The sequence below is a fragment of the Mya arenaria genome, chromosome 14 (assembly GCF_026914265.1).
Source record: "Mya arenaria isolate MELC-2E11 chromosome 14, ASM2691426v1".
In the NCBI taxonomy this organism is placed as follows: Eukaryota; Metazoa; Mollusca; class Bivalvia; order Myida; family Myidae; genus Mya; species Mya arenaria.
In genome coordinates, this window is record NC_069135.1 from 58,495,428 (window position 1) to 58,509,851 (window position 14,424).

Consider the following 14,424-nt stretch of genomic DNA (forward strand, 5'->3'; position numbering starts at 1 on the left):
TAACGCAAGAATATAGCCTTTGAAATACAAATCGTCGTAAAATATTCCATATGGCAAACACGCCTACTCTTTGGGTTTAAAAGATTTAAAAGACACACTGATGAAACTTCAACTTTTTAAATAAAAAAGAAACTCGTAGTTTATTAGATAGAGAGCAAAAATGTTATCAATTGAAATAGACAGTTACGATAAATCTGTTTTTATCTTTACAAATGAACGTTGAAATTGCCAGCTATAAATGGATCCCTATTCAAAACACCATGTTGAGAAGAATAGAACAAGGAAAATTAAGATAAGATTAAGTGAATAATTGATACATACATAGATATTGTCAACAACACAGTAATTGAATCCAGCTAAAGGTATCACTGGATTTGAATAATAACCCCACAACATCATTTTCTTGTTATAGAAAGTATCACATGGAGTAAAGTATGCGTCTTACGACACCAGTGACAGGAGTATAATGTCGGCATCACTCACAGGCTAGCTTAGTTTAAATAGATTTATTCATTTATTCAGTTCAAAGACATAATAAATTGCGCAACGTTAAACAAATAGATTATAGAATATAATGTGTCTAAATAGATCGGACGACAAGCATTTAAAATTAAAAAAATAAGGATTAGGATCCAATGATTTTTTTACTAGAAAATAGACCACAAAAGCAACATTGAAACGGATTTAAAACCAATGTTAGTATTCAGTTTTACATACTGGTATAAACGAGAAATTACTGTACCTTGACTCTATATTTCCACAGAATCACTCTTTTCTCCGTGTTTGTACTATAAATAGACATATGTTTGTCAAACATGCCCGCTGAAAACCGCTTTGTCAGATACATGTGGACGATTGAATAAAGGTGTTTTAAGAAGAAGTGCATTGATAATTAAAGTGTGGCGCAACATTTTCATAAGACTATTGCCCGTTAACTTAAACCTGCTGACTAGCTAAAGAACTTCAGCGATCACGTCATATATTACCTTTTGAGCGTGTAGAAAACATCTTGAACATTTTTATCTACATTCAAGTTATGGAAGCCAGAACTACCTGCTGACCACAGAACGATAGAGGTCATCTGTTGGTCAAGGGCGCCCGGCAACTCAAGTTACATAGTCCTATGCCAACCAGTTCCGACGTAATTGGGCGGACGAAATATTTAAAAGACAATTGCTCCTTTAACTTTACCTTTGACCCCAAAATATTGGGATCAAGTTCTCGTCAATGGCAACCTAACAATGAAGTTTGATGTCTCTAGATGAAACCCCTTTCTACTTTGTGTGCAGCAGGTTTTCTTACGTACGGACGGATTGTTCGAATACTGTATGCCACCTTTCAGGGGCATAAAAAGATAAAGACTAAGTTTTTGTCAATTTATATGTGCCTTATATTATTTAACTGCTACAAACATAGTTTAAGTGCATTTAGTTAGAATTGTGCTCGTTAATATTCAGAGTTATTTGTCATTATTTCACAAAAGCAAGGGTTAGGGTTATGTTTTTTATTCATAATATGCATGCACCAGTATAACACGTTTGCACAGATATAAAATCATGTAATTCTAAATCAATTTACATGCATTACTAACCCTAGTTGATTTTATTTATTTATATTTGTTATTATATTTCATTCAAATCATTGACCAAAATGTATTAATATATTGTAAACTTCATAATCACAGTTGAGATCTCTGGCCAACCAGTTCAATGTTATAGCATGCAAAAGATGAATGTCTCATTATTTTTCTCTATTTATTGTATCTTGACAGTTTAGTTGAAATTATTGTCAATACTGTAAACAGAATATTCCGTCAGTATTATTTGATCCTAAAAATAATCACATGTTGACATTGGGGGTCAGAGTCTTAGTCAAGGTGATGGGCCGCAGCAGCTTGCTTCAATGGAGACTAAGGTTGTAAGTTGAAATGATCTAAGAATCATATTTTTATTATTTTTCAATATAAATTTAGTGAATTCCTGTACAAAAAAATGAAGAAAAAAAATTGTTGAGGAAAAAAAATCAACATGTTTCTATTTGTGTAGTTGATTAAAATTTACGAATATTTCAGTTACAATTAAGATCCTTTAACGAAATGCACTGCAGCACTATGTAGCTCTTTAATTCTGCATTTAGCCAAATATTGAAACACTGGAATGTTATCAATATATCCCCAGAGTTATAGATATTTATGGATTGTTGGTCAATTTATTAAGTTATTTTATTTTGGCAACTTCTTTTATAAAAAAAATAAACATAAATATCAAAAATCATATTCTTCATTGATATCGCCAACATATTCACATATAGAGTCATAGTCGAGCTGTAACACCGTGTCCCTGTCGCTAAGCAACTGTAACGTGGCCAGATATTTTCTCTTGTCTCTCTCTAACACGTGAGCTAACTGAAAAATAAAGGAGAAAATATGTTTGTAATTAACCTGTTATTTGATTAACATAATCAGTTGCAAATTCCCTGGGCATATATTCATAAAACGTTTTAAGTCAGTTCTTAGCTTAAAGCTACACTCTCACAGATTGAACGTTATGAAAACTTTTTTATTTTTTTGTCTTGGAACGAGCCATTTCTTGCGGAAATCTATGGAAACCAGTTTTATAAGAATGCTGACAAAAAATAAGATCGCAGATTTTTATATTTAAGTTCAAAAGTTGATGATTTATGCATTTTTCTTAAAAACATTAATTTTCGATCGAAAATATAAAAATTTACTATCTCATTTTTTGTCAGCAATCTTACATCATTGTTTTGAAAATATTTACGCAAAAAATTGCTCTTTCTCAGACAAAAAATAAAAAAAGTTGTAAAAATGGTATATCTGTGAGAGTGCAGCTTTCAGTCAATTTCTTAAAATTTTCAAAGTCATTTTAAAACAAGTGTATGAATGTTTTAAACACTCAAGTATATTTTTCAAAAAGGTGAATAATTTTTTTTTTACTTCAGAAATAAAAGTTAATTATACCATTTGACCAATGAGATACTTTAACTAGGAAAGTAACTTAAGTTAGATTAAAAAAAGACTTGAGATGCTTTATGAATACCAGCTGTGATTCCTATCTGTTTGTCTCCCCTGATCAAGGGACGTAACTCAAACATGACCCTCAAAGGTACATTCTCTGATTTTTTGGTCAGTTTATGTCAAATTAAGCAATTAAAAAAGAAGAAGAATGAAGTAGCCATCTTGAACACTTCTAATGACCATTGTACCCGATAGCAAAAACTGTCACATTTTCAGAAGTCTGTTCTCGCCCTTGATAAGGAACTAACATTTATTGGTAACAAATCTTTTCAACGATCAAATGATATCACTTTTTTTTTGTGTTCTTGATAATTTATCTTTTTAGACTTTATTTTACTCATAAATTTCCGACAAATTAAACATTTTCAAAAATATTTGATAACATCCGAAAATGTACTTAATGCACCTTTCAATGCACCTTTCAATTGACCATCTCATTTAAACTTTATCTACACTGTAGGTAACAAAATGTTTGATTTAAAGTTTATATCTCCCCCCCCCCCCCAACCCCCTTCTTGCCCACTGTTTTACCTGTCCTCTGTGTTTCCCTGATATAATGGAGACGTAGGAAGAGTCGGACCGCGGCACCACCGTCTCCAGCATGGTCTGTGAGATGTCTAAAAATATACCAAACCACATTTTGTTAAAATAAGTGGGGTTTGAACATTAGGAATAAAATTGAGAAAAGCTTGATTTCAACTCAAACACAAGACTGTTTGTAAACATGGGCCCGGGCTGTGACTACAAAACCTTTGCCATACCTTCAAGAATCTTGCCTTCCTCGGTCTTGCACACACAATGGTCTCTGTCCATCACGTCCACTATCACAAGCTGAAAATGGAAGTGAAACAAGTTAAGAGTACACATTTCAACACACATTGATAATGATACCCTTCATGGTTGTATCTAAACATTTTTTTAAAAACTGAAATATGTTTAAATTTTAACTTAAAGATGCACTCTTACTCCCAAATAACATATACCACAATTAATAATAATGTTTTAATGTTCCAAAAAGGATGATGAAATGTTGAAAACAATGGTTCTTATGGAGGATACCGAGTTTAATTTGAAAGAAATTCAAGCATAAAACACGGCATTTCTACCTGATGAAACTATAGAAGACCACAGTAAATCTTTTAGCATTCACCAATCATTTAATATTTTTGCGCTTTCTGCTATTAAATACACGGTTACAATCATGTAATCAGTAATTAATATTTTCCATAAATGCATTATTTAGTAAGTAGTTAAAGGTTTATCAGTCAAAATTGAGGTTTGTTATAAATGTGTATGTATTGATTTTGAATAAGAGTGTCACTTTAATTAGATGTTTCAAAATAATTAATTTATGTTTTTTTTACTTCAGGGCTATTCCAGCAAAACATATAACCTCCAGGGGCAATTAATTTAGGTGGTTTCTTTTTTTGCTAATTTGGACCCCAAAAGGGTAAATTTGCTTCTTTAGGGGGGTGGCATAATTTAAAAGTGCCTTCCCCCTGGGGTTATATGTTTAAATAGAATAGCCCTCATGTCAAAGTGTACATTACTTTCACTTATTCTTCTTATGACGGCTAAAAAAGGTTAAAAAATATCATTACATCACCAAACATGCCATTTCTGGTGTTACCAGTTTGCTTCGTGTAGCTAAAATCCGGAGACCAATACCTTTGTGTTGAAATATTTCCCCTTCTTGAAATGTTCATCAACCAACCTGACCCGCAGGTTGGGTTTCAGCCAGAGGGGTGGGGCTCGCTGAGATGAACCGCTGCCATTTGTGTATGAGCTGCTGGACTCCGGTCTGTATGTAAAATAAATTGTTGTAATTAACATAAAGACTTCTTATTTTTCAATGACAGAAAATAAGAAGATAATGAGGAAAAAGATTGTTAATTGTTTCACATACCATATTTCAAAATGAAATAAAATTTATAAACCGAAAATACAAATAATACAGAATCATTTTGAATATGATAATTTTTTTGATTTTTTGGCAAGGATCAAATATTGTGTCTTCCTTCTATGGGCGTAGTGGTATCAATACACTTGGAACGTTCTGAAAACATCACATATGCACAATGCATTATTGTTGTTTATTCATGTAATCTCAACCCAAAAATTTGAAGTGTCATAGGCGAATTTTTTCTTTTTTCAATAATTTTGCTTTAAGTCACAAAAGACATCAAATTACTACATTCTGTTGATAGTAATTGACTTTATTAATTATACAACATGACACTTTTTAACATTAACATAAAGATTTCTTATTTTTCAATGACAGAAAATAAGAAGATAATGAGGAAAAAGATTGTTAATTGTTTCACATACCATATTTCAAAATGAAATAAAATTTATAAACCGAAAATACAAATAATACAGAATCATTTTGAATATGATAATTTTATTGATTTTTTGGCAAGGATCAAATATTGTGTCTTCCTTCTATGGGCGTAGTGGTATCAATACACTTGGAACGTTCTGAAAACATCACGTATGCACAATGCATTATTGTTGTTTATTCATGTAATCTCAACCCAAAAATTTGAAGTGTCATAGGCGAATTTTTTCTTTTTTCAATAATTTTGCTTTAAGTCACAAAAGACATCAAATTACTACATTCTGTTGATAGTAATTGACTTTATTAATTATACAACATGACACTTTTTAATATTATAAGACACCAAAATATTTATTAACCCAAAAGGTTAATTTTGTGAATTTGCATTTCACAAATTTGCAGTTTTTATTGTTTTCATGTTTTAAACCCCAAAAACCTATTCAGGGATGTGATTGACCTGGCAGCTGGAGGGCTGAAACCATTTCGGCCATGGGTTCTTATGGCACTTTTGGGGTCAAAAGCACACTGCCTTAGAAGAAAACTGACTTTTTAGAAGCTCTTTTGAGGGTTCTTCTGACTTGAAATTTAAAGCACACAGGTATATCAACTCTAACAACCAAAAGCACCTTAGTAACTTTTTTAATCAGCTAAAAAAAAAAAAAAATATTATTATTTTTTTTTTTTTTTTGGTGGGGGGGTGGGGGTTCCCTGGGGCATTAGATCCGCGGAATTCCGCAAATAAATTACATCCCTGCTATTGCGTGCCATATGATTGTTCTAGATTTGCTCTCAGTATTCAGGCCCATGTTGTAGAACACAAAACCACAAAATCCAATGATGTGCATTGTTTTCCCTTTTTGGGGGATTCTATCTCCAGCAGCACTCTACTATAAATACAGGCCTTCCAGCAGCCACTAACAAAAAGTAGGAAAAAAGTAGGAGGTTTTCTGATGGAAAAGAAGGAAAAAGTAGGAATATTTTTTACAAAAAAGTAGGAATATTTTTGGTTAAATATGTAATTATTAATAGCTATTAACTTACCTAGAGGAGATGTTTTTAATGCAAAATCATACCATTCTATATGCCACATTGAATATTTTAGTGAATGATGCTTGGTCGGTTTCTGTTGCTGAACTGTGTGGGTGAAAAGATGATGCACGTCAAAGTGGAACATGTTGCCACACCTTTCAACAACAGAAACCAGCCAGTTTGACATCTTTTGTTCATTTTCTGCAAATAAAACTAGCACAAAGATCAAACTTTTAATATTTTTGCGGACTTTATTTTCAAACAAGAGGGCCAAATGGCCCTGAATCGCTCACCTGTCATATATTGCACATTCTTCCATTATATACAAATATTGAAAACCTAAGCCTATGAACACGGGGCGTGGCCAATTTTGACCCCAGGGCTAAAGTTTGAACAATCTTAATAGTGGTCCGATAAACGATGCTTCATACCAAATATCTAAGGCCTTCGCCTTTTGGTTTCGGAGAAGAAGATTACTTAAGTTTTCATCATATACATATATAAGGAAACCCATGACCGCCCGGGTGGGGCCATTTTTTGACCCCAGAGCCAAAGATTGAACAATATTGGTACAAGTCAACTAGATGGTATATCATGCCAAATATCTAAGCTCTTGTCACTACTTGATTTTACGTGTGTATCTATATATGTATATTTGTAATTAATTGTTGTATGTGGCCCATATTGAAAATTGGTATGTGTACTAAATATGTTATCCAGTTTAAATTAAGACGTTATTTGTCTTTGTGAGTTCCGAGAAGATTTTTTAAGTTTTCACTATAACCCATATAGAGAAAAACCATCAGCCCCGGGGTGTGGCCAATGTTGACCCCAGGGCCATAATTTGAACAAACTTTGTAGAGGTCCACTAGACGATGAATCATGCCAAATATCTAAGCTCTAAGCCACGTAAGTTCAGAGGAGATGATTTTTGAAGTTTTCACTATAAACATATAGAGAAAACCCATGACCCCCAAGGGGGCGGGGCCAATTTTGACCCCAAGGCCATAATTTGAACAATCTTTATAGAGGTCCACTAGATGATGAATCATGCCAAATATCTAAGCTCTAGTCCAAGTAAGTTCAGAGGAGAAGATTTTTGAAGTTTTAACTATAAACATATAGAGAAAACCCATGACCCCCCGGGGCGGGGCCAATTTTGAACAATCTTTGTAGAGGTCCACTAGACGATGAATCATGCCAAAGATCTAAGCTCTAAGCAAAGTAAGTTCAGAAGAGATTTTTGATTTTATTTACTATAAACATATAGAGAAAACCAATGACCCCCCGGGGCGGGGCCAATTTTGACCCAAAGGCCATAATTTGAACAATCTTTGTAGAGGTCCACTAGACGATGAATCATGCCAAATATCTAAGCTCTAGTCCAAGTAAGTTAAGAGGAGAAGATTTTTGAAGTTTTAACTATAAACATATCAAGTATACCCATGACCCCCCAGGGCGGGGTCAATTTTGACCCCAAGGCCATAATTTGAACAATCTTTGTAGAGGTCAACTAGACGATGAACCATGCCAAATATCTAAGCTCTAGTCCAAGTAAGTTCAAAGGAGAAGATTTTTGATGTTTTTACTATAAACATATAGAGAAAACCCATTACCCCCGGGGCGGGGCCAATTTTGAATCCAAGGCCATAATTTGAACAATCTTTGTAAAGGTCCACTAGACGATGAATCATGCCAAATATCTAAGCTCTAGTCCAAGTAAGTTCAGAGGAGAAGATTTTTGAAGTTTTAACTATAAACATATAGAGAATACCCATGACCCCCCGGGTCGGGGCCAATTTTGACCCCAGGGCCATAATTTGAACAAACTTTGTAGAGGACCACTAGACGATGAATCATGCCAAATATCTAAGCTCTAGGCCAAGTAAGTTCAGAGGAGAAGATTTTTTAAGGTTTTCACTATAAACATATAGAGAAAACCCATGACCCCTCGGGGCAGCGCCAATTTTGACCCAAAGGCCAAAATTTGAACAAACTTTGTAGAGGTCCACTAGACGATAAATCATGCCAAATATCTAAGCTCTAGTCCAAGTAAGTTAAGAGGAGAAGATTTTTGAAGTTTTAACTATAAACATATCAAGTATACCCATGACCCCCGGGGCGGGGCCAATTTTGACCCCAAGGCCATAATTTGAACAATCTTTGTAAAGGTCCACTAGACAATGAATCATGCCAAATATCTAAGCTCTAGTCCAAGTAAGTTCAGAGGAGAAGATTTTTGAAGTTTTAACTATAAACATATAGAGAATACCCATGACCCCCCGGGGCGGGGCCAATTTTGACCCCAGGGCCATAATTTGAACAAACTTTGTAGAGGTCCACTAGACGATGAATCATGCCAAATATCTAAGCTCTAGGCCAAGTAAGTTCAGAGGAGAAGATTTTTGAAGTTTTCACTATAAACATATAGAGAAAACCCATGACCCCCCAGGACGGGGCCAACTTTGACCCCAGGGCCATAATTTGAACAAACTTTGTAGAGGTCCACTAGACGATGAACCATGCCAAATATCTAAGCTCTAGGCCAAGTAAGTTCAGAGGAGAAGATTTTTTAAGGTTTTCACTATAAACATATAGAGAAAACCCATGACCCCCCGGGTCGGGGCCAATTTTGACCCCAGGGCCATAATTTGAACAAACTTTGTAGAGGTCCACTAGACGATGAATCATGCCAAATATCTAAGCTCTAGGCCAAGTAAGTTCAGAGGAGAAGATTTTTTAAGTTTTCACTATAAACATATAGAGAAAACCCATGACCCCCCGGGGCGGGGCCAATTTTGACCCCAGGGCCATAATTTGAACAAACTTTGTAGAGGTCCACCAGACGATGAATCATGCCAAATATCTAAGCTCTAGGCCAAGTAAGTTCAGAGGAGAAGATTTTTTAAGTTTTCACTATAAACATATAGAGAAAACCCATGACCCCCGGGACGTGGCCAATTTTGAGCCCAGGGCCATAATTTGAACAATCTTGGTAGAGGACCATTTGGTGATCCTACCTACCATATATCAACGGCCTAAGCCTTGTGGTTTGGGAGAAGAAGATTTTTAAAGTTTTTCCTTTTGGTTGCCATGGCAACCAGAGTTCTGTATGGAATTGAATTCTTTGAACAACTTTGATAGAAGACAACCCAAGGAACCTATGAAGTTTTATTAATATTGGCCTAGCGGTTAAGGAGGAGATGTCTTTTAAGTAAATTGTTGACGGACGACGCACGCCGCACGACGGACAAAAGCTCACCATGTCACAAAGTGACAGGTGAGCTAAAAAGGCAATTTCATAAAAAAAAATCTAAAAAGATATTATTATAAATTGGAAATAAAATTTAGTAGAATTACGTATGGTTATGTAAATCAATAATAAATCCAAAAATATTTATATAATGTGATTGTAAGTCTTAATAAGAACAATTAATATCTGCCATAAATAGAATGATACAAGAAAATCCAAATAGACATTATTTAAGAGTCGGTAGTTGCACTTGCAAAATGATAATCATATTTATCAGATATATGAAACAGCTGAAAGTTCTCAAACATAGACATTTATGTTCAAATATCACCGGTAAATAAAAATAATTGACCTAGTGACCTAATTTTTGACCTGGGTTGACCCAATATGGAACTTGACCTAGGTTATGTTAAGATGATCATTCTGACCAAGTTTCATTAAGATAAGGCTAAAATTGTGACCTCTATTTTGTTCACAAGGTTTTTCTAATAATTGACCTAGTGACCTAGTTATTGACTGCGTATGACCCAATATCGAACTTGACCTACATTTTATAGAGATGATCATTCTGACCAAGTTGCATTAAGATTAGCCTAAAATTGTGACCTCTATTGTGTTCACAAGGTTTTTGTACTAATTGACCTAGTGACCTAGTTATTGACCGCGGATGACCCAATATCGAACTTGACCTAGATTTTATAGAGATGATCATTCTGACCAAGTTGCATTGAGATTAGGCTAAAATTGTGACCTCTATTGTGTTCACAAGGTTTTTGTACTAATTGACCTAGTGACCTAGTTATTGACCGTGAATGACCCAATATCAAACTTGACCTACATTTTACAGCGATGATCATTCTGACCAATTTGCATTGAGATTAGGCTAAAATTGTGACCTCTATTGTGTTCACAAGGTTTTTTCTACTAATTGACCTAGTGACCTAGTTATTGACCGCGGATGACCCAATATCGAACTTGACCTAGATTTTATAGAGATGATCATTCTGACCAAGTTGCATTAAGATTAGCCTAAAATTGTGACCTCTATTGTGTTCACAAGGTTTTTGTACTAATTGACCTAGTGACCTAGTTATTGACCGCGGATGACCCAATATCGAACTTGACCTAGATTTTATAGAGATGATCATTCTGACCAAGTCGCATTGAGATTAGGCTAAAATTGTGACCTCTATTGTGTTCACAAGGTTTTTGTACTAATTGACCTAGTGACCTAGTTATTGACCGTGAATGACCCAATATCAAACTTGACCTACATTTTACAGCGATGATCATTCTGACCAATTTGCATTGAGATTAGGCTAAAATTGTGACCTCTATTGTGTTCACAAGGTTTTTCTACTAATTGACCTAGTGACCTAGTTATTGACCGCGGATGACCCAATATCAAACTTGACCTAGATTTTATAGAGATGATCATTCTGACCAAGTTGCATTAAGATTACCCTAAAATTGTGACCTCTATTGTGTTCACAAGGTTTTTGTACTAATTGACCTAGTGACCTAGTTATTGACCGCGGATGACCCAATATCGAACTTGACCTAGATTTTATAGAGATGATCATTCTGACCAAGTTGCATTGAGATTAGGCTAAAATTGTGACCTCTATTGTGTTCACAAGGTTTTTGTACTAATTGACCTAGTGACCTAGTTATTGACCGTGAATGACCCAATATCAAACTTGACCTACATTTTACAGCGATGATCATTCTGACCAATTTGCATTGAGATTAGGCTAAAATTGTGACCTCTATTGTGTTCACAAGGTTTTTGTACTAATTGACCTAGTGACCTAGTTATTGACCGTGAATGACCCAATATCAAACTTGACCTACATTTTACAGCGATGATCATTCTGACCAATTTGCATTGAGATTAGGCTAAAATTGTGACCTCTATTGTGTTCACAAGGTTTTTGTACTAATTGACCTAGTGACCTAGTTATTGACCGCGGATGACCCAATATCGAACTTGACCTAGATTTTATAGAGATGATCATTCTGACCAAGTTGCATTGAGATTAGGCTAAAATTGTGACCTCTATTGTGTTCACAAGGTTTTTGTACTAATTGACCTAGTGACCTAGTTATTGACCGTGAATGACCCAATATCAAACTTGACCTACATTTTACAGCGATGATCATTCTGACCAATTTGCATTGAGATTAGGCTAAAATTGTGACCTCTATTGTGTTCACAAGGTTTTTCTACTAATTGACCTAGTGACCTAGTTATTGACCGCGGATGACCCAATATCGAACTTGACCTAGATTTTATAGAGATGATCATTCTGACCAAGTTGCATTGAGATTAGGCTAAAATTGTGACCTCTAATGTGTTCACAAGGTATTTCTACTAATTGACCTACTGACCTAGTTTTTGACCCCAGATGACCCAATATCGAACTTGACCTAGATTTCATAGAGATGATCAGTCTGACCAAGTTTCATAAAGATTAGGTCAAAATTGTGACCTCTGTTGTGTTCACAAGGTTTTTCTAATAATTGACCTAGTGACCTAGTTATTGACTGCGGATGACCCAATATCGAACTTGACCTAGATTTTATAGAGATGATTATTCTGACCAAGTTGCATTGAGATTAGGCTAAAATTGTGACCTCTATTGTGTTCACAAGGTTTTTGTACTAATTGACCTAGTGACCTAGTTGTTGACCGCGGATGACCCAATATCGAACTTGACCTACATTTTATAGAGATGATCATTCTGACCAAGTTGCATTGAGATTAGGCTAAAATTGTGACCTCTATTGTGTTCACAAGGTTTTTCTACTAATTGACCTAGTGACCTAGTTGTTGACCGCGGATGACCCAATATCGAACTTGACCTACATTTTATAGAGATGATCATTCTGACCAAGTTGCATTGAGATTAGGCTAAAATTGTGACCTCTATTGTGTTCACAAGGTTTTTCTACTAATTGACCTAGTGACCTAATTATTGACCGCGGATGACCCAATATCGAACTTGACCTAGATTTTATAGAGATGACCATTCTGACCAAGTTGCATTGAGATTAGGCTAAAATTGTGACCTCTATTGTGTTCACAAGGTTTTTCTACTAATTGACCTAGTGACCTAGTTTTTGACCCCAGATGACCCAATATCGAACTTGACCTAGATTTTATAGAGATGATCAGTCTGACCAAGTTTCATAAAGATTAGATCAAAATTGTGACCTCTATTGTGTTCACAAGCAATTGTGAACGGACGGACGGACGGACGGACGGACGGACGACGGACGAAGAGTGATCACAAAAGCTCACCTTGTCACTACGTGACAGGTGAGCTAAAAAGTAGGAATAGTAGGAGTTTTTTAGAAAAAAGTAGGAAGCTGTTAAAAAGGTAGGAAAAAGTAGGAAAAGTAGGAAAAAGTAGGAACGCTGGAAGGCCTGTAAATATAAATACTGAATATATATACAGAAAACTACACATCCATGAGTATTACTTTTATTACAGGGTTCAAACAGTCAGATTGGAAAAAAAAATCAAGGAGTTTTCAAGTTTTTTTACGTGGGACTTCAGGGCAGACCCACCCATTGAGCTGGTGCCAATAACTTTAATCCAATGCTTATATATTGCTTTAAGTTAATTTTTGTGGTCATACAGTCCAACAACTGTCCTTTAAAGTCCAGACCAGTAAACCCACCTATCATCGTCATATTTTCTCTTCTTGCTGGACTTCTCATCATGTTCCCGATCTTTCCGCTTATCCTTTTTCCGACCATGTTTGTCCCGTGCCCGTTCTCTGCTCCCGGATCTCTCCCACTCCCGTCCACGTTTGTCCCCGTGTTTTGACTCCGCGTACTTTTGTTCTTCTCTCTCTTCCTTCTCCTTCCTTTTGTCCTCTTTTTCTTTATACCTGTCGGCTGCCCCTTTATCTAAAGATGATGAACAAAAAGAACAAAATTTCATAGCCATTTTTTAGTTTATACTCTTAAATTATTTCACAAAAAATGGGAAGTAAGTATTATCTTCTGGTAAGTCACTCTTGTTTGCAAAGTGTAGCGTTAGATTGTAGTCTTGGTTATGTTGGGAAAACAGGAGAAACCAGAGACAACCCACTTGTCCAGCATGGTGTCCACAAACAATACTCACAGGGAATCGAACCAGGGACACCCTAGTAAGAAGCAAATGCGCTAACCACTACGCTACCAGGTCAACCTAGTCAGCATTTGTGTCACAATACGTGTCAAGATAAGTATAGCTGACAGTCAAAAGTCTAAATTAGAAACATTTAGCAGTCTCAGGTTGATAAATTTAGTATATCCATACATTCTGTCTACTTACAGATGTACTTAAATTGTTTAATTGTTGATTTACACTTACACTTCAGTATTTCATGGGTGAAAGTTTGAATTTTTCGAAATACTGAAAATAGGATATTTACATAGGGAAATGCCATTCTTACAATACATTATATAGAATAAATATTTTCCAAAATACTGAATTCAGTATCAATACTGAAAACTTTCACCCATGGTATTTGCACTTCTACTTCTTACTTATGTGCTTTTAAGTATTCCAGGTTCTCATCCATGGCCACTAGCTAGGTGTCATACTGGCTTACAGACCATTTCAAACTTACACTACAAAATAACGCTTTTATTACTTATTGATGTATTTTTGAGTTTTCTGGTATTCATCAACAGCTACCAGCTTGGTGTTACATTGTATACTGGTAAACAGACCTGTTTCAAACTTACACCACACAATTTATGCTTATAAT

At 35.3% G+C, this 14,424-nt stretch overlaps 1 protein-coding gene across 1 annotated transcript in view; it reads right to left on the bottom strand.

The window, feature by feature from the left end:
• Nucleotides 1-1,489: 1,489 nt before the first annotated feature.
• Nucleotides 1,490-14,424, bottom strand: part of LOC128217300 (G-patch domain and KOW motifs-containing protein-like) — a 95,871-nt gene continuing 82,936 nt past the window's right edge. Inside the window, exons 8-12 of the mRNA XM_052924350.1 lie at nucleotides 13,345-13,576; nucleotides 4,706-4,838; nucleotides 3,799-3,868; nucleotides 3,569-3,654; nucleotides 1,490-2,404 (exon numbers count right to left, since the gene is read on the bottom strand). Of these exons, the coding sequence (XP_052780310.1) occupies nucleotides 2,264-2,404; nucleotides 3,569-3,654; nucleotides 3,799-3,868; nucleotides 4,706-4,838; nucleotides 13,345-13,576 (662 nt within the window). The 3' untranslated portion in view covers nucleotides 1,490-2,263. The remainder of the gene's footprint in view (nucleotides 2,405-3,568; nucleotides 3,655-3,798; nucleotides 3,869-4,705; nucleotides 4,839-13,344; nucleotides 13,577-14,424) is intronic.